The 21,352-nt window shown below is 52.9% G+C and overlaps 2 protein-coding genes across 3 annotated transcripts in view; one reads left to right on the top strand and one right to left on the bottom strand.

The window, feature by feature from the left end:
• LOC142306257 (cytosolic beta-glucosidase-like) overlaps positions 1-11,205 on the bottom strand; it is a 146,345-nt gene extending 135,140 nt beyond the window's left edge. The window contains exon 1 of the mRNA XM_075346928.1: positions 10,681-11,205. The gene's annotated coding sequence lies outside the window, so the exon portion shown is untranslated. The remainder of the gene's footprint in view (positions 1-10,680) is intronic.
• The window catches only part of ADGRA3 (adhesion G protein-coupled receptor A3), a 177,765-nt gene continuing 167,161 nt past the window's right edge, over positions 10,749-21,352 (top strand). For both annotated transcript variants that reach the window (XM_075346927.1, XM_075346926.1), the window contains exon 1: positions 10,749-11,213. In XM_075346927.1, coding sequence (XP_075203042.1) covers positions 11,002-11,213 — 212 coding nt within the window. In that variant the 5' untranslated portion in view covers positions 10,749-11,001. The remainder of the gene's footprint in view (positions 11,214-21,352) is intronic.

Here is a 21,352-nt window from a genome sequence, read left to right as displayed (position 1 = left end):
CCCCAGCATCAGCCTCTCTCCTCCCAGCATCAGCCTCTCTCCTCCCAGCATCAGCCTCTCTCCTCCCAGCATCAGCCTCTCTGTCCCCAGCATCAGCCTCTCTGTCCCCAGCATCAGCCTCTCTCCTCCAAGCCTCAACCTCCCCCAGCATCAGCCTCTCTTCTCTCAGCCTCCCCCCTCCCAGCCTCCCTCCTCCCAGCCTCCCCCAGCATCAGCCTCTCTCCTCCCAGCCTCCCCCTCCCAGCCTCCCCCAGCATCAGCCTCCCCCAGCATCAGCCTCTCTCCTTCCAGCCTCCCCCAGCATCAGCCTCCCCCAGCATCAGCCTCTCTCCTTCCAGCCTCCCCCAGCATCAGCCTCCCCCAGCATCAGCCTCTCTCCTTCCAGCCTCCCCCAGCATCAGCCTCCCCCAGCATCAGCCTCTCTCCTTCCAGCCTCCCCCAGCATCAGCCTCCCCCAGCATCAGCCTCTCTCCTTCCACCCTCCCCCAGCATCAGCCTCCCCCAGCATCAGCCTCTCTCCTTCCAGCCTCCCCCAGCATCAGCCTCCCCCAGCATCAGCCTCTCTCCTTCCAGCCTCCCCCAGCATCAGCCTCCCCCAGCATCAGCCTCTCTCCTTCCAGCCTCCCCCAGCATCAGCCTCTCTCCTTCCAGCCTCCCCCAGCATCAGCCTCTCTCCTTCCAGCCTCCCCCAGCATCAGCCTCCCCCAGCATCAGCCTCTCTCCTTCCAGCCTCCCCCAGCATCAGCCTCCCCCAGCATCAGCCTCTCTCCTTCCAGCCTCCCCCAGCATCAGCCTCCCCCAGCATCAGCCTCTCTCCTTCCAGCCTCCCCCAGCATCAGCCTCCCCCAGCATCAGCCTCTCTCCTTCCAGCCTCCCCCAGCATCAGCCTCCCCCAGCATCAGCCTCTCTCCTTCCAGCCTCCCCCAGCATCAGCCTCCCCCAGCATCAGCCTGTCTCCTTCCAGCCTCCCCCAGCATCAGCCTCCCCCAGCATCAGCCTCTCTCCTTCCAGCCTCCCCCAGCATCAGCCTCCCCCAGCATCAGCCTCTCTCCTTCCAGCCTCCCCCAGCATCAGCCTCCCCCAGCATCAGCCTCTCTCCTTCCAGCCTCCCCCAGCATCAGCCTCCCCCAGCATCAGCCTCTCTCCTTCCAGCCTCCCCCAGCATCAGCCTCCCCCAGCATCAGCCTCTCTCCTTCCAGCCTCCCCCAGCATCAGCCTCCCCCAGCATCAGCCTCTCTCCTTCCAGCCTCCCCCAGCATCAGCCTCCCCCAGCATCAGCCTCTCTCCTTCCAGCCTCCCCCAGCATCAGCCTCCCCCAGCATCAGCCTCCCCCAGCATCAGCCTCCCCCAGCATCAGCCTCCCCCAGCATCAGCCTCTCTCCTTCCAGCCTCCCCCAGCATCAGCCTCCCCCAGCATCAGCCTCTCTCCTTCCAGCCTCCCCCAGCATCAGCCTCCCCCAGCATCAGCCTCTCTCCTTCCAGCCTCCCCCAGCATCAGCCTCCCCCAGCATCAGCCTCTCTCCTTCCAGCCTCCCCCAGCATCAGCCTCCCCCAGCATCAGCCTCTCTCCTTCCAGCCTCCCCCAGCATCAGCCTCCCCCAGCATCAGCCTCTCTCCTTCCAGCCTCCCCCAGCATCAGCCTCCCCCAGCATCAGCCTCTCTCCTTCCAGCCTCCCCCAGCATCAGCCTCCCCCAGCATCAGCCTCTCTCCTTCCAGCCTCCCCCAGCATCAGCCTCCCCCAGCATCAGCCTCTCTCCTTCCAGCCTCCCCCAGCATCAGCCTCCCCCAGCATCAGCCTCTCTCCTTCCAGCCTCCCCCAGCATCAGCCTCCCCCAGCATCAGCCTCTCTCCTTCCAGCCTCCCCCAGCATCAGCCTCCCCCAGCATCAGCCTCTCTCCTTCCAGCCTCCCCCAGCATCAGCCTCCCCCAGCATCAGCCTCTCTCCTTCCAGCCTCCCCCAGCATCAGCCTCCCCCAGCATCAGCCTCTCTCCTTCCAGCCTCCCCCAGCATCAGCCTCCCCCAGCATCAGCCTCTCTCCTTCCAGCCTCCCCCAGCATCAGCCTCCCCCAGCATCAGCCTCTCTCCTTCCAGCCTCCCCCAGCATCAGCCTCCCCCAGCATCAGCCTCTCTCCTTCCAGCCTCCCCCAGCATCAGCCTCCCCCAGCATCAGCCTCTCTCCTTCCAGCCTCCCCCAGCATCAGCCTCCCCCAGCATCAGCCTCTCTCCTTCCAGCCTCCCCCAGCATCAGCCTCCCCCAGCATCAGCCTCTCTCCTTCCAGCCTCCCCCAGCATCAGCCTTTCTCCTCCCAGCCTCCCTCCTCCCAACCTCCCCGAGCATCAGCCTCCCCCTCCCAGCCTCCCCCAGCATCAGCCTCCCCCAGCATCAGCCTCTCTCCTCCCAGCCTCCCCCAGCATCAGCCTCTCTCCTCCCAGCCTCCCCCAGCATCAGCCTCTCTCCTCCCAGCCTCCCCCAGCATCAGCCTCTCTCCTCCCAGCCTCCCCCAGCATCAGCCTCTCTCCTCCCAGCCTCCCCCAGCATCAGCCTCCCCCATCCCAGCCACCCCCAGCATCAGCCTCCCCCATCCCAGCCACCCCCAGCATCAGCCTCCCCCAGCATCAGCCTCTCTCCTCCCAGCCTCCCACAGCATCAGCCTCCCCCAGCATCAGCCTACACCCTCCCAGCCTCCCCCAACATCAGCCTCCCCAAGCATCAGCCTCCCCCTCCCAGCCTTCCCCAGGATCAGCCTCCCTCCTCCAGCACGCCGTGCTCCTCTGCCGACACTCACAGATCCGATTGCATACACTCACACACACCCACCCGATCGCATACACTCACACCCACCCGATCGCATACACTCACACCCACCCGATCGCATACACTCACACCCACCCGATCGCATACACTCACACACACACCCGATCGCATACACTCACACACACACCCGATCGCATACACTCACACACATACCCGATCGCATACACTCACACACATACCCGATCGCATACACTCACACACATACCCGATCGCATACACTCACACACACCCGATCGCATACACTCACACGCACACCCGATCGCATACACTCACACGCACACCCGATCGCATACACTCACACGCACACCCGATCGCATGCACTCACGTACACACACATTGACGATATTGCACATACGCGCTCATACTCACAACATCCGGAGATACCACATGCTTCTGGCCATGTGATCCTCCGGCAGGTCCTGGAAGCTCACAGCACAGTATCGCGGCCGAGAAGCAAGCGATATCTCCGGATGCTGTGAGTGTGTGGATGCGATGTGAGGTGTGTGTGAGAGTGAGTGTGATCTGATGTGTGTGTGTGTGTGTGTGTGTGTGTGTGTGTGCTGTTATGTGTGTGCGTGTGGATTTTCCGCCGCTGCAGGACCTTGATGCGCTGGTAACTATGCTACCATGGTTACCAGCGCATCACGTCCCCCACTCGCACGGGAGCCCACACCAGCATACGGCGGCAAACCCCAGCAATGCGAGGGTTTGTGTCGGCTGGGATGGCGGAGTATGCTGGTGTGGGCTCCCGGGGGTACAGTACTCACCTGGTAGTCGTGTCTCAGTGTCAGTTCGGGGGATGCGTGCGGGGGGTGGGGCCAGAGCGAGCGTGCATTGCGTGAGGGGGGCGGGGCGTGGACGAGTTGCCAATACGTGCAGGGTGCCGGGGCGAGAGGCCAATCCGTGTGGGGGGCGGAGCCTGTGCGAGCGGCCGGCCAATCAGTGTGGGGGGGGAGCCAGGGCGAGCGACCAATCCGTGCGGGGGGGCGGGGCCATGGCGAGGCCAGTGGCCAATCCGCTTTGTGTCACCGTAAGGACACAATTTTGGAGCAAGACAGACAGACAGACAGATAGAATAAGGCAATTATAAATATAGATAGGATCACAGATTCTTTCTTATTCTCATGTGATGTTGGCATGTGATGTCTGTGGTCACCACAGCGATGAGCATCACACATCTGATGTCACCGTGTACCCCATCATCACACTTTAGGGTACATCCACATGAGAATGATACACACTAGATTTACATGCAGAATGTTTGGTGCCGGTTACATTACCAGCTCCGTGGATTCTGTAATAAGAAATACTGTCATATGAAAAAGTTTGGGCACCCCTATTAATGTTAACCTTTTTCTTTATAACAATTTAGGTTTTTGCAACAGCTATTTCAGTTTCATATATCTAATAACTGATGGACTGAGTAATATTTCTGGATTGAAATGAGGTTTATTGTACTAACAGAAAATGTGCAATCCGCATTTAAACAAAATTTGACCAGTGCAAAAGTATGGGCACCCTTATCAATTTCTTGATTTGAACACTCCTAACTACTTTTTACTGACTTACTAAAGCACTAAATTGGTTTTGTAACCTCATTGAGCTTTGAACTTCATAGGCAGGTGTATCCAATCAGGAGAAAAGGTATTTAAGGTGGCCACTTGCAAGTTGTTCTCCTATTTGAATCTCCTATGAAGAGTGGCTTCATGGGCTCCTCAAAACAACTCTCAAATGATCTGAAAACAAAGATTATTCAACATAGTCGTTCAGGGGAAAGATACAAAAAGTTGTCTCAGAGATTTAAACTGTCAGTTTCCACTGTGAGGAACATAGTAAGGAAATGGAAGAACACAGGTACAGTTCTTGTTAAGCCCAGAAGTGGCAGGCCAAGAAAAATATCAGAAAGGCAGAGAAGAATGTTGAGAACAGTCAAGGACAATCCACAGACCACCTCCAAAGACCTGCAGCATCATCTTGCTGCAGATGGTTTCAATGTGCATCGGTCAACAATACAGCGCACGTTGCACAAGGAGAAGCTGTATGGGAGAGTGATGCGAAGGAAGCCGTTTCTGCAAGCATGCCACAAACAGAGTCGCCTGAGGTATGCAAAAGCACATTTGGACAAGCCAGTTACATTTTGGAAGAAGGTCCTGTGGACTGATGAAACAAAGATTGAGTTGTTTGGTCATACAAAAAGGCGTTATGCATGGAGGCAAAAAAACACGGCATTCCAAGAAAAGCACTTGCTACCCACAGTAAAATTTGGTGGAGGTTCCATCATGCTTTGGGGCTGTGTGGCCAATGCCGGCACCGGGAATCTTGTTAAAGTTGAGGGTCACATGGATTCAACTCAGTATCAGCAGATTCTTCACAATAATGTGCAAGAATCAGTGACGAAGTTGAAGTTACACAGAGGATGGATATTTCAGCAAGACAATGATCCAAAACACCGCTCCAAATCTACTCAGGCATTCATGCAGAGGAACAATTACAATGTTCTGGAATGGCCATACAGACCCCAGACCTGAATATCACTGAACATCTGTGGGATGATTTGAAGCATGCCGTCCATGCTCGGCGACCATCAGACGTAACTGAACTGGAATTGTTTTGTAAACAGGAATGGTCAAATATACCTTCATCCAGGATCCAGGAACTCATTAAAAGCTACAGGAAGCGACTAGAGGCTGTTATTTTTGCAAAAGGAGGATCTACAAAATATTAATGTCACTTTTATGTTGAGGTGCTCAGACTTTTGCACCGGTCAAATTTTGTTTAAATGCGGATTGCACATTTTCTGTTAGTAGAATAAACCTCATTTCAATCCAGAAATATTACTCAGTCCATCAGTTATTAGATATATGAAACTGAAATAGCTGTTGCAAAAACCCAAATTGTTATAAAGAAAAAAGGTTAATATTAATAGGGGTGCCCAAACTTTTTCATATGACTGTATCTTGCAAACACTGTAAAAAAAAATCTGTAGAAGTGGACCCAAACTGCAAATTTGAAATTCGACTTATGCTGCAAATGTTCACTCTGCATTGGAGAGAAATGAGTTGCAAAGGGTGAAATGTGCGGCAAGTCCTGCGTATATGTCGCTGTGGATTAGTCCACAATGGACGAACCCTTAGGCTTCATGCCCACGATCAGTGTTCGGGGCGCTGCAGTCTCTCGCTTGTGTTCTTCCTACGGAGGGCACTTGTGATTCCGCAGCAAACAATTGCCATGCTGCGGTCTGGAAACACGCACCACAGGTCAGTGTTTGCTGCGGAAAAAACAAGCACAGTGGGCATCCACTAGAAATCCATCCACTGTGCTTGTACTGTACAATGCAGTGTTTTGGACGCAGCTGAAGCATACTGCGTCCAAAAAGCTGCAAATACTGATCGTGCGCACGCAGCCTTAGGCCTCTTTCACACGTACGTGCCTCCGGTACGTGTTTGGCAGTTTTCTCACGTACCGGAGACACGTACATAAATAGACCTATGTATTCCTATGGTTTAGGACACACGTAAGTATTTGCGCACGGAACGTGTGTCAGTTCTGTACTTACGTGTGTCCATGTGCTCCACACGCCAACATGTCCGTTTTCTCTCCGGCATCACGGGTGTCGCACAGAATGCAAACGTGTCACACATAATGTAAACGGACCACACGGATGTGTTCCATGTGACACGCACCGGAGAGAAGACGCGTGGCTGTGAGAAAAAAACCAAACCATTACTCACCTTCTCCTGCCCTGTTGTCTCTGCCGCTGCTGTCACTTGCTGCCGACCGCCGGTCATTATGCTCATTGAATATTCACTTCACTGCGGCCGGAAGCAGCAGCAGCGGGGTGTCGGCAGGACCGGAGACCAAAGATCAGCACCACGGACAGAGACGCCAGGGACGGGTGAGCAGAAAGTTCACGGATAACACACGGAAAACACATGTTTGCCATACACACTGCTCACCGAGGGCAATACGCACCATTTGAAAAACGTGCGTGATTTTCACAGGCGTGTGAAAGAGGCCGTAGGCTGCGTGCCCACGATCAGGGTTCACAGCATTTTGGACGCAGCATCCTATACAAACTGTATCAGGCCCACAAGGGATGCCATGTCACTTATGGGTCCTCTGAAGACCCTAACTGCCATGTTGGTACTCCTGTGAAGTCTAGATCATCAAAGATTCATGTTCTTTGAAGGGATCTAACTACTTCAGAACTCCCCATAAACTTTATCCCCTTACCGACATACGATGCACTGGTACGTCCTATATCAGCTCCCTGATTTTGATGCGGGCTCACACGCCGAGCCCGCATCTTTCCCTGCACATGTTGGCTGATCTGATCAGTCATGTGTGTCTAAAGCTGGGTTTACACACTGAGACTTTCTAGCGATCCAACCTGCGATCTCAACCTAGCCGGGATCGCTACAAAGTCTCTGGTGAGCTGTCAAACAGGCAGACCTGGCCAACGACCTAACAGCGATCCGGACCTGCAGAGCGACTAGCTGGTCGTTGGGGACGTGTCAAAAAAGCAGGTGAACTTCACCCGACTTCATTTAATGCCGCGCGGCTCTGTCTGTGTGCCGTGTAAATAAATAAATAATTAAAAAATCCGGCATGCGGTCCCCCCCTATTTTAATACCAGCCAGATAAAGCCATACGGCTGCAGGCTGGTATTCTCAGGATGGGGAGCCCCACGTTATGGGGAGCCCCCCAGCCTAACAATATCAGCCACCAGACGCCCAGAATTGCCGCATACATTAGATGCGACAGTTCTGGGACTGTACCCGGCTCTTCCTGATTTGCCCTGGTGCGTTGGCAAATCGGGGTAATAAGGAGTTATTGGCAGCCCATAGCTGCCAATAAGTCCTAGATTAATCATGTCAGGCGTCTCCCCGAGATTCCTTCCATGATTAATCTGTAAATTACAGTAAATAAACACACACACCCGAAAAATCCTTTATTAGAAATAAAAAACACTAACAAATTCCCTCATTACCAATTTATTACCCACAACAAAGCCCTCCATGTCCGGCGTAATCCACGGTCCTCCAGCGTGGCATCCAGCTCTGCTGCATGCAGGTGACAGGAGCAGCAGAAGACACAGCCGCTCCGGTCACCTCCACGCAGCTAATGAAGACAGCCTTGTGATCGGCTGAGCTGTCACTGAGGTTACCTGGATCCAGCGGTGGCCGCGGGTAACCTCAGTGACAGTTCAGCTGATCGCGCTACTCACCGCCGCTCCTGTCAGCTCCACAATGAGGTGAGTAGCGCGATCAGCTGAGCTGTCACTGAGGTTAATCGCGGCCACCGCTGGATCCAGTGGCGGCCATCGGGTAACCTCAGTGACAGCAGCTGGTCGCGTTACTCACCTCATTTGCTTGTGATTTCCCCCCCCCTCTCTCATACTCACCGATCCCCGATCACCGGCGCTCACACTGCTCCGGCGGCTTTTCCTTTTTTGAAAAAGCCGACCGCTCATTAAACAAACAATCTCGTATTCCCTGCTTTCCCCGCCCACCGGCAAATGTGATTGGTTGCAGTGAGACACGCCCACACGCTGAGTGACAGCTGTGTCACTGCACCCAATCACAGCAGCCGGTGGGCGTGTCTATACTGTGCAGTAAAATAAATAAATAAATAATTAAAAAATCCGGCGTGCGGTCCCCCCCAATTTTAATACTAGCCAGATAAAGCCATACGGCTGCAGGCTGGTATTCTCAGGATGGGGAGCCCCACGTTATGGGGAGCCCCCCAGCCTAACAATATCAGCCAGCAGACGCATACATTAGATGCGACAGTTCTGGGACTGTACCTGGCTCTTCCCGATTTGCCCTGGTGCTTTGGCAAATCGGGGTAATAAGGAGTTATTGGCAGCCCATAGCTGCCAATAAGTCCTAGATTAATCATGTCAGGCGTCTTCCCGAGATACCTTCCATGATTAATCTGTAAATTACAGTTAAAAAACACACACCCGAAAAATCCTTTATTAGAAATAAAAAAACACTAACAAATTCCCTCATTACCAATTTATTACCCACAACAAAGCCCTCCATGTCCGGCGTAATCCACGGTCCTCCAGCGTCGCGTCCAGCTCTGCTGCATGCAGGTGACAGGAGCAGCAGAAGACACAGCTGCTCCTGTCACCTCCACGCAGCTAATGAAGAGAGCCGTGTGATCGGCAGAGCTGTCAGAGCTGCAGGTTGATAAGAGATCCGCCTGATCTGCCCATGGCAGTTAACCAGTTAAATCCCGCTGTCAATCTCAGACATCGGGATTTAACGTGTTCCGGTGTTGAATGCGTCATTCCACCCTCCCATCAGGGGCCTCTTTTGTTTTCCCGTTATCCAGTACAATATGTTGCAGAATCAATGGTGACATTCAAAAGTACAACTTGTCCCACAAAAACCATGCCCTCATATGGCTGTACTGACAGAATAACAAAAAAGTTAGTGGCCATTAGAGGGCGCTGCTCTGTTACTGCAAATGAAGTTTATGGGGAAAATACTGCACAGAATACACTGCTGGGCACTACACTACAGTATATGTACTAGCTATACACATACACTAACACAACACACTGCACTGTATATATCACACACTATACACATACTGTCATGGCAGAAAGTGTTGACACCCTTGAAATTGTTCCAGAAAATGAAGTATTTCTCCCAGAAAATCACTGCAATTACACGTTTTGTTATACACGTTTATTTCCTTTGTGTGTATTAGAACAACACAAAAAAACTGAGGAAAAAAAGGTAAATTTGGGCAGAATTTCACACAGAACCCCTAAAAATTGTCAGGACAAAATTGTTGACGCTTTTCCAAAATTGTGTGTAAACAACGTTGTTTCAAGATCCTGTTGGCAACTGCAATATCACAGTGCCCTGCGCTCCATTACTGCTGCACTTTGTACTATTGTGGCCAGTCTCTTGTTCTCGGTCTATGTCATTGGTAATGTCCACGCACTTTGCACTTTGTTATTATGACATTGTGTGTTACTCTCCTTCTGACACCAGTCACACTCACCTCTTATTCACATTGTCCCAGTCCCATTTGATTGTGCTCCCACCTCCCCTATGTTATACAATGTTATTCTTCAGTAAAGCACTGTACACATTGTATACATCATGTGCTCTCTTGTGTGGTGGCTCCGTCCATGTATTTAGGGCTACACACCTGTCCCTGCAGCGATGGCCAATTCTACTAACTACAATTAGTGTGGAGTGGCTTCATACATCACTTCTCTCACTCTCTCACTAATATATGTACACACTGCTCCATGATAATAGATGGATAGATCTATATATAATACACTGCACTGTATATGTGACACAAAACGTATATAGGACCATATATATATATATATATATATATTTATTTATATACTGTACACAGAGCACCCTATGGATATACATAACACACTACACACATATAGGACCATGTATAACACTATACTACACATACAGGTGCTTATATATCCTATATAAAACACTATACATATACAATAGGGCCCTATTGATATACTATATAACACACTATACATATACAGTATAGGACCCTGTATACAACACTATACATATATAGAACACTATAAATACACTATAACACCCTAAACATATGACCCTATAAATATACTATATATAACACTATACATATATAGGACCCTATAGAAGTACTATATAACACACTATACACATATATGACCCTATAGATATACTATATAACACACTATACACATATATGACCCTATAGATATACTATATAACACACTATACACATATGACCCTATGGATACGGTATAAATACACTATACACATGGGTACTATACAGCCATACTCCCCTCTGCTCGCTCCTCTGTGCTGTTACCTCAGTGCCGGATCCCCCCTCTTCCCGCTGACATGTCTGTGCCTGTAGAGGAGGAGACTGGGGGAGGAGGAGACCATCCCGGGAGACGGGGGGAGGACAGTCTGGAGCAGCTGTGTGTATGGAGCAGGGGCCTCCTCCTCACTGCTGCCCGGGGCCATAATGTGACCGGACCTCCCAAGCTGAGAGCCGGAGCCGCACAAGAACCGGAGCTGAACTCACCGGACTGTCCGAGGCCTGCCCCTCCCGCTGCAGGCAGGGGGCGCCGCTCTCGGTCCGGGCCGTGCAGACCGCGCTCCGGCCCGGGCTGTGGCCATTGCTGGGATGGAGGCCCCGGGCCTGGCGCTGCTCGCCCTCCTCTCCGTGGTGGCGGCACAGTGGGCCCTGCCCCCCGGGTGTAAGCAGGACGGCAGACCGCGGGGAGCGGCCGGGAGAACGGGAGGAACCGGAGGAGACGGCGGGAAGGTGGTGTGCAACTGCCCGGACAGCGAGAGGAGCCTGCCCCTGGGAGCGCTGCCCAACCGGACCTCCACCCTGTAAGTACCGACCGTCCGCAGCACCACAGCTCCCAGCGTGCCCGGTACTACCCATCTATATATACAGGACCCAGCGTGCCCGGTACTGCCCCTCTATATATCCAGCACCACAGCTCCCAGCGTGCCCGGTACTGCCCCTCTATATATATACAGGACCACAGCTCCCAGCGTGCCCGGTACTGCCCCTCTATATATCCAGCACCACAGCTCCCAGCGTGCCCGGTACTGCCCCTCTATATATCCAGCACCACAGCTCCCAGCGTGCCCGGTACTGCCCATCTATATATCCAGCACCACAGCTCCCAGCGTGCCCGGTACTGCCCCTCTATATATCCAGCACCACAGCTCCCAGCGTGCCCGGTACTGTCCATCTATATATCCAGCACCACAGCTCCCAGCGTGCCCGGTACTGCCCCTCTATATATCCAGCACCACAGCTCCCAGCGTGCCCGGTACTGCCCCTCTATATATATACAGGACCACAGCTCCCAGCGTGCCCGGTACTGCCCCTCTATATATCCAGCACCACAGCTCCCAGCGTGCCCGGTACTGCCCCTCTATATATCCAGCACCACAGCTCCCAGCGTGCCCGGTACTGCCCCTCTATATATCCAGCACCACAGCTCCCAGCGTGCCCGGTACTGCCCATCTATATATCCAGCACCACAGCTCCCAGCGTGCCCGGTACTGCCCCTCTATATATCCAGCACCACAGCTCCCAGCGTGCCCGGTACTGTCCATCTATATATCCAGCACCACAGCTCCCAGCGTGCCCGGTACTGCCCCTCTATATATCCAGCACCACAGCTCCCAGCGTGCCCGGTACTGCCCCTCTATATATATACAGGACCACAGCTCCCAGCGTGCCCGGTACTGCCCCTCTATATATCCAGCACCACAGCTCCCAGCGTGCCCGGTACTGCCCCTCTATATATCCAGCACCACAGCTCCCAGCGTGCCCGGTACTGCCCCTCTATATATCCAGCACCACAGCTCCCAGCGTGCCCGGTACTGCCCCTCTATATACCCAGCATCACAGCTCCCAGCGTGCCCGGTACTGCCCCTCTATATACCCAGCACCACAGCTCCCAGCGTGCCCGGTACTGCCCCTCTATATACCCAGCACCACAGCTCCCAGCGTGCCCGGTACTGCCCCTCTATATATCCAGCACCACAGCTCCCAGCGTGCCCGGTACTGCCCCTCTATATATCCAGCACCACAGCTCCCAGCGTGCCCGGTACTGCCCCTCTATATATCCAGCACCACAGCTCCCAGCGTGCCCGGTACTGCCCCTCTATATACCCAGCACCACAGCTCCCAGCGTGCCCGGTACTGCCCCTCTATATATCCAGCACCACAGCTCCCAGCGTGCCCGGTACTGCCCCTCTATATATCCAGCACCACAGCTCCAGCGTGCCCGGTACTGCCCCTCTATATATCCAGCACCACAGCTCCAGCGTGCCCGGTACTGCCCATCTATATATCCAGCACCACAGCTCCCAACGTGCCCGGTACTGCCCATCTATATATACAGGACCCAGCGTGCCCGGTACTGCCCATCTATATATACAGGACCCAGCGTGCCCAGTACTGCCCATCTATATATACAGGACCCAGCGTGCCCGGTACTGCCCCTCTATATACCCAGCACCACAGCTCCCAGCGTGCCCAGTACTGCCCATCTATATATCCAGCACCACAGCTCCCAGCGTGCCCGGTACTGCCCCTCTATATACCCAGCACCACAGCTCCCAGCGTGCCCGGTTACTGCCCATCTACATATCCAGCACCACAGCTCCCAGCGTGCCCGGGTACTGCCCCTCTATATATCCAGCACCACAGCTCCCAGCGTGCCCGGTACTGCCCATCTATATATCCAGCACCACAGCTCCCAGCGTGCCCGGTACTGCCCCTCTATATACCCAGCACCACAGCTCCCAGCGTGCCCGGTACTGCCCCTCTATACCCAGCACCACAGCTCCCAGCGTGCCCGGTACTGCCCATCTATATACCCAGCACCACAGCTCCCAGCGTGCCCGGGTACTGCCCATCTATATATCCAGCACCACAGCTCCCAGCGTGCCTGGTACTGCCCCTCTATATACCCAGCACCACAGCTCCCAGCGTGCCTGGTACTGCCCCTCTATATACCCAGCACCACAGCTCCCAGCGTGCCCGGTACTGCCCCTCTATATACCCAGCACCACAGCTCCCAGCGTGCCCGGTACTGCCCATCTATATATCCAGCACCACAGCTCCCAGCGTGCCCGGTACTGCCCATCTATATATCCAGCACCACAGCTCCCAACGTGCCCGGTACTGCCCATCTATATATCCAGCACCACAGCTCCCAGCGTGCCCGGTACTGCCCATCTATATATCCAGCACCACAGCTCCCAGCGTGCCCGGTACTTCCCATCTATATATCCAGCACCACAGCTCCCAGCGTGCCCGGTACTGCCCATCTATATATCCAGCACCACAGCTCCCAGCGTGCCCGGTACTGTCCATCTATATATCCAGCACCACAGCTCCCAGCGTGCCCGGTACTGCCCATCTATATATCCAGCACCACAGCTCCCAGCGTGCCCGGTACTGTCCATCTATATATCCAGCACCACAGCTCCCAACGTGCCCGGTACTGCCCATCTATATATCCAGCACCACAGCTCCCAGCGTGCCCGGTACTGCCCATCTATATATCCAGCACCACAGCTCCCAGCGTGCCCGGTACTGCCCATCTATATATCCAGCACCACAGCTCCCAGCGTGCCCGGTACTGTCCATCTATATATCCAGCACCACAGCTCCCAGCGTGCCCGGTACTGCCCATCTATATATCCAGCACCACAGCTCCCAGCGTGCCCGGTACTGTCCATCTATATACCCAGCACCACAGCTCCCAGCGTGCCCGGGTACTGCCCCTCTATATATCCAGCACCACAGCTCCCAGCGTGCCCGGTACTGTCCATCTATATATCCAGCACCACAGCTCCCAGCGTGCCCGGTACTGTCCATCTATATACCCAGCACCACAGCTCCCAGCGTGCCCGGTACTGCCCATCTATATATCCAGCACCACAGCTCCCAGCGTGCCCGGTACTGTCCATCTATATATCCAGCACCACAGCTCCCAGCGTGCCCGGTACTGCCCATCTATATATCCAGCACCACAGCTCCCCAGCGTGCCCGGTACTGCCCATCTATATATCCAGCACCACAGCTCCCCAGCGTGCCCGGTACTGCCCATCTATATATCCAGCACCACAGCTCCCAGCGTGCCCGGTACTGCCCATCTATATATCCAGTACCACAGCTCCTAGCGTGCCCGGTACTGCCCATCTATATATCCAGCACCACAGCTCCCAGCATGCCCGGTACTGTCCGTTAGATGAGCTGGCATTGTGGCACGTGCACTGCTGGTATCCTCCCTCAGTATATACACGCTGTATACTCCTGGTCTGCTCTATACAGTGATATATACCGTATACTCTATAGTATACACTACTCACAATACGTTTGAGATATTTGACTTTCTTGTGAAATTTATATAAACTACACTACAGTGATATTATATCTTGACAGTCTGGCATTTCTGTAGAAGCAGCAATGGTGATTTCCCCATCTCAAACAATTTATTGATGTCAATGCCCCCCCCCCCCGCCCCAAAATATGTCGCTGTCTCAATGACTTATGTGGTGTTGAGGATCAATTGCAGCCAACGACTTCTCCTGCTGGTCACATGTGGAGTTATTGCCTGCTGAGGCCGGTGTTCCACTCTTCTTGAAGGGTGGCCCTCAGGTCATTGAGGTTCTGGAGTACAGGGTTACGGCCTCTACACGGCGACTCGGCTGATCCCATAGGTTTCCTATGGGATTCAGGTCTGGAGGAAGTGCAGCCGCTCCATTTGAGGTCCCCCAGTCTCCAGCAGCCGTTCCCTAATAATACTACCTCGATGAGCTGAAGTATTGTAGTTTATGAAGATGAAATTAGGCTATGCATACAGAGGCACAATGAGCGGATTAATGATGTTATTCCAGTAGTAGGGGCGGTCGCTGTACCCTTCACAATCTGTAGGGTTGCTCTGTACTGATTAGACACACCGGCCTACACTGTAACACCACCACCAAAGGCTCGTCCGGTGACAACAGTGGCTGATGCATAGCGCTCTCCTTGACATGTCCAAGATCATTGGCGACCATCACTCTTGCTCTTTGTGAATCGACTTTCATCAGCACTGAGGTCCACTGGTCCCTCCTCCAGCAAGACCACGACACCTTTGCTTGGTGGTGTAGTCAGCTACTCTTGGAGGTCGTCTAGCACACACACACCACGCTGATGTAAACGGTTTTGATTGTTCTGATGTGACACTTGGGGGGGCCTCTTTTAAATGTGTCAGGAGTTCTTTGGCATCCGTCATCCGAATCCGAAGGGCATTGTTCACAATGAAGCAGTCGGTGTGGGATGTGGCCAAAGGATGTCCACTTCTCTGCCTTTCTATGACCAGTCTCTCTGCATATCTATTGCAACCTGCTGATGACACTCTAAGCTCAGTGGCCACATTTGTTTGGGAACATCTGCTCTGATTGTGTTTTTTCCTTTTGCCTTTTATTTTTTAGGTCATATTCCCATTTCCAAAAACATTTGTGGTTTTTCTACTCTGGTTGTTTGATTTATTTATTTCCCCCCCCCCCCTTAAATTTTTTTGCTTCTGATTTTAACACAGTTTTTTTTTATGTACTTTTTTTTTTTTTGTAGTGCAGAAATACTTGAATTCTGTACTCTAGGGACCTGACAGCTGATACTTGCGCCTGTTGATCAGGCAGAATGTATCGGGCACTGGCTGTATGATCCCAGCCAGGTATGTTTGACTCTGAAATGTCGTGGTGTTTGAGAAAAACATGCGGTACTTTAAAAGCTATCGGAGACCAATGCTCACAGCACAGTAGTTACAGAGGCAGGTCCTAGTGGCTTCTTGCTGCCCTGGATGGACAGGTCTCCTTGTGTGCTTGTATAGGCAGAGACCTGTCGCTCATTGGCAGCACTAATTAAAGAGTGTACGTCTGGAACTCCAATGGTGTGAACAAGGTGTAAGACTCAAAAACATAACTATACAATAGGATAAAGAGTTGCACACTAGTCACAATGTACCGTACTTTTCGTACCATAAGACGCACCCTGGTTTAAGAGACGGAAAATAACATTCTAAGCAAAAAATGTGTTCATGACACACTGTTATGGGGCGAGAATCTGCTGCTGACACTGTTATGGGGGTAATGTTCCCAAATTCTCTACTAAGGTACTCCATCCTGGTAATGATCTCCTGCCTCGTGTGTATGTATGTGTGTATATATATATATATATATATATATATATATATATATATATATATATATATATATATATATATATATATATATATATATATATATATATTTTGTCCCTGATCCTGGTATAGCCTCCCATCCTGCTATATACTGCCATCCTGGTATAGCCTCCCATCCTGCTATATACTGCCATCCTGGTATAGCCTCCCATCCTGCTATATACTGCCATCCTGGTATAGCCTCCCATCCTGCTATATACTGCCATCCTGGTATAGCCTCCCATCCTGCTATATACTGCCATCCTGGTATAGCCTCCCATCCTGCTATATACTGCCATCCTGGTATAGCCTCCCATCCTGCTATATACTGCCATCCTGGTATAGCCTCCCATCCTGCTATATACTGCCATCCTGGTATATAGCCCTCATCCTGCTATATACTGCCATCCTGGTATATAGCCCTCATCCTGCTATATACTGCCATCCTGGTATATAGCCCTCATCCTGCTATATACTGCCATCCTGGTATATAGCCCTCATCCTGCTATATACTGCCATCCTGGTATATAGCCCTCATCCTGCTATATACTGCCATCCTGGTATATAGCCCTCATCCTGCTATATACTGCCATCCTGGTATATAGCCCTCATCCTGCTATATACTGCCATGCTGGTATATAGCCCTCATCCTGCTATATACTGCCATGCTGGTATATAGCCCTCATCCTGCTATATACTGCCATGCTGGTATATAGCCCTCATCCTGCTATATACTGCCATGCTGGTATATAGCCCTCATCCTGCTATATACTGCCATCCTGGTATATAGCCCTCATCCTGCTATATACTGCCATCCTGGTATATAGCCCTCATCCTGCTATATACTGCCATCCTGGTATATAGCCCTCATCCTGCTATATACTGCCATCCTGGTATATAGCCCTCATCCTGCTATATACTGCCATCCTGGTATATAGCCCTCATCCTGCTATATACTGCCATCCTGGTATATAGCCCTCATCCTGCTATATACTGCCATCCTGGTATATAGCCCTCATCCTGCTATATACTGCCATCCTGGTATATAGCCCTCATCCTGCTATATACTGCCATCCTGGTATATAGCCCTCATCCTGCTATATACTGCCATCCTGGTATATAGCCCTCATCCTGCTATATACTGCCATCCTGGTATATAGCCCTCATCCTGCTATATACTGCCATCCTGGTATATAGCCCTCATCTGCTATATACTGCCATCCTGGTATATAGCCCTCATCCTGCTATATACTGCCATCCTGGTATATAGCCCTCATCCTGCTATATACTGCCATCCTGGTATATAGCCCTCATCCTGCTATATACTGCCATCCTGGTATATAGCCCCTCATCCTGCTATATACTGCCATCCTGGTATATAGCCCTCATCCTGCTATATACTGCCATCCTGGTATATAGCCCTCATCCTGCTATATACTGCCATCCTGGTATATAGCCCTCATCCTGCTATATACTGCCATCCTGGTATATAGCCCTCATCCCGGTGTATGGCCGCATCCTGTGGCACACAAAAAAATAAACGTTCATACTCTCCTTTCCTCGCTCCACGCAATATCGCTCATCTTCCTGTATGTGTCAGCAGCAGCACTGCTGACCTGTGTGGAGACGGCCACGATCCCTGCAGCATCGCTCATCCTCCTGTCTGTGCCGGCCGCATGTGGACACGTGCGCACAGCAATGACGTCATCGCTATGCACACCGCTAGTCTCCACACACAGCCATGACCGGTAGACAGGAGGACGAGCGATGCTGCAGGGATCGTGGCCGGTGAGTATACAGATTTACTGCACTGATGATGATGCGCGGGGGGCTGTGAATACGGCCACACATGATCACTCCAGGTTGTAGTTGCCAGAGGTGATCACGGGGGCCAGCTGCTAATTATGCGCACGTCCCCCGTCCATCATCCCGCCCACCTGTCCGCGCCGGCTTCAGCGCTGAGAGATGATGAGCAGAAGGATGGGAGTGAATATGTAATGAGCGGGCCCACATGGTCACAGCAGGCGCTTCTGCAGCCTGCGCATGCCGCCGATGACCCGCTCCACCGCATCACCCTCATTCCCCGCAGCCACATTCAGACTATAAGACACACCCCTCACTTTCCCCAACATTTGGGGGGGAAAAAGTGCGTCTTATAGTCCGAAAAATACGGTATACAATGTATATTTCCCCTATACATTGTGACTAGTGTGTAACTCTTTATCCTATTGTATAGTCATTGGCAGCAGGCAGAGAGAAACATTTCACAAACATACTATGGATGCTGCCCGTGGATTTAACAAGCGGTCAGGTTTACTTGAGAAAAACTACAGAGTTTACTACGGTATAAATGAAGGGGGCATTAGCAGTGTGAGACATGTAATGACTGACAGTCTGCTCTCCTGATCTCACTGCATACCTGTGTGTGATTATAAGGCTACGTTCCCACTATCAGTCTTTTGTTGAGGTTTTTAACTGCACATTTTCTGCACCTTAATTTACTTGCGGTTTTTTGTTTTTTTTTCTTATATTGCGATTTTGTCATGTTTTTGTTTTGTTTGTTTTTGCCTCTGGCGTGTCTTGCTTTAGGCTGGAATCACACTTGCGAGTGTAAAATCGGACCGATTCTCATGCTAGAAAGTAGCACGATTTTTTTTCTCACTTTTCGTCAGTGTGCTGTCAGTGTGCAATCCGTTTTTTTCCTCAGCAGCTGTTACTCATTTACAGTCATGTACAGGAGCATTTACATTGTTCTCTGATACATGCTAGAAATGTATTGAGAAAAACAGATGTCACTAGGATGGTGTATGTGCCGTCCGTGTGACATGTATTTTTTTTTTTTTTTTTTTCACGCACCCATAGACTTGCATTGGAGAGTCTCGCACGAGAAACGCAGCATGCTACGATTTTTTTTTTTTTTTTTTTCTCCGTACGATTTGGACTGAGAAAAAAATAGATGGGAGCTGCCTCATTGATTAACATTGGTCCGAGTGCAATGCGAGAATTTCAACCATTGTGCTCGTGCGATTTAAACGCAAGTGTGAAGCCGGCCTTAGATAAAGCTGCTTTGTTTTTTGAAGCTTCCTGATATTGACATTCTTAGGTGCGAATTACAAGCTTTTTTTGTTGCGTTTTCATCTAAAAAACACGTGTGTTTTACCTGCGAATGTTGCGCATCTAATGCAGGTCTATGGGAAAATTCTTCACAGAAAACTCTGTACCTGCAAGAGAAATTGACATGCTATGAATTGGAAAAACGCTCCTCATGTGAGTTTACACAGTGTAAATATGAAGCTCAGCGCCCATGGGATTTCTATTAATCCCATCCACTTTGCTTGTACTGTAAGGCCGGGGCCACACAGGGACTACTGCGATCCTCACATGATACTCGGCTCACGCTGGCAGCACAGCAGCAGCCGAGTGTCATTGCGACTGAGGTCCAATCAGACCACAGCTGCGGGGGGAGGTCCGGCGCTGAGGAGGAGGAGGTCCGGCGCTGAGGAGGAGGAGGGGGAGGAGGTCCGGCGCTGAGGGGGAGGAGGTCCGGCGCTGAGGAGGAGGAGGGGGAGGAGGTCCGGCGCTGAGGAGGAGGGGGAGGAGGTCCGGCGCTGAGGAGGAGGGGGAGGAGGTCCGGCGCTGAGGAGGAGGGGCAGGGGTCCGGCGCTGAGGAGGAGGAGGAGGGGGAGGGGTCCAGCGCTGAGGAGGGGGAGGGGTCCGGCGCTGAGGAGGAGGGGGGGAGGAGGTCCGGCGCTGAGGAGGAGGAGGGGGGGAGGAGGTCCGGCGCTGAGGAGGAGGAGGGGGGGAGGAGGTCCGGCGCTGGGGGGGGGGAGGTCCGGCGCTGAGGAGGAGGAGGTGGGGGGGAGGTCTGGCGCTGAGGAAGGGGGGGAGGTCTGGCGCTGAGGAAAGGGGGGAGGGCTGGCGCTGAGGAAAGGGGGGAGGTCTGGCGCTGAGGAGGGGGGGGTCTGGCGCTGAGGAGGGGGGGGTCTGGCGCTGAGGAGGGGGGGGTCTGGCGCTGAGGAGGGGGGGGTCTGGCGCTGAGGAGGGGAGGGGGTCTGGCGCTGAGGAGGGGGGGGGGGTCTGGCGCTGAGGAGGGGAGGGGGTCTGGCGCTGAGGAGGGGGGGGGAGGTCTGGCGCTGAGGGGGGGGGGAGGTCTGGCGCTGAGGAGGGGGGGGGAGGTCTGGCGCTGAGGAGGGGGGGGGAGGTCTGGCGCTGAGGAGGGGGGGGGAGGTCTGGCGCTGAGGAGGGGGGGGGGAGGTCTGGCGCTGAGGAGGGGGGGGGGGGAGGTCTGGCGCTGAGGAGGGGGGGGGGGAGGTCTGGCGCTGAGGAGGGGGGGGGGAGGTCTGGCGCTGAGGAGGGGGGGGGGAGGTCCGGCGCTGAGGAGGGGGGGGGGAGGTCCGGCGCTGAGGAGGAGGGGGGGGAGGGTCTGGCGCTGAGGAGGAGGGGGGGAGGGCCGGCGCTGAGGAGGAGGAGGAGGAGGAGGAGGGGCGGGAGGGTTTTATCTCCCTCTCTCCTCCGTAGCGTCTGTTGCCATTCTCACCCTGCGCTCGCATTACATCGGGGTACTGTGAGTTCAGTGCGATGTTTCTCTCACTCCATAGACTTGAATGGGTACGAGACAAAGAGGATTGCATTGCACCCTGACTATTTTCTCGGTCCGTTTAGGGCTGAGAAAATAATCGCTCATGGGTGCTGGCACACCCAGTAATATTATAATATCCGTCCGGCCAGATCCTGGGAAGGTGGCGTACAGAAGGAAAATATCCACCCCACCAA

This window comes from Anomaloglossus baeobatrachus, chromosome 1 (assembly GCF_048569485.1).
Source record: "Anomaloglossus baeobatrachus isolate aAnoBae1 chromosome 1, aAnoBae1.hap1, whole genome shotgun sequence".
NCBI lineage: Eukaryota > Metazoa > Chordata > Amphibia > Anura > Aromobatidae > Anomaloglossus > Anomaloglossus baeobatrachus.
This window is presented reverse-complemented; position numbering and strand designations above follow the sequence as displayed.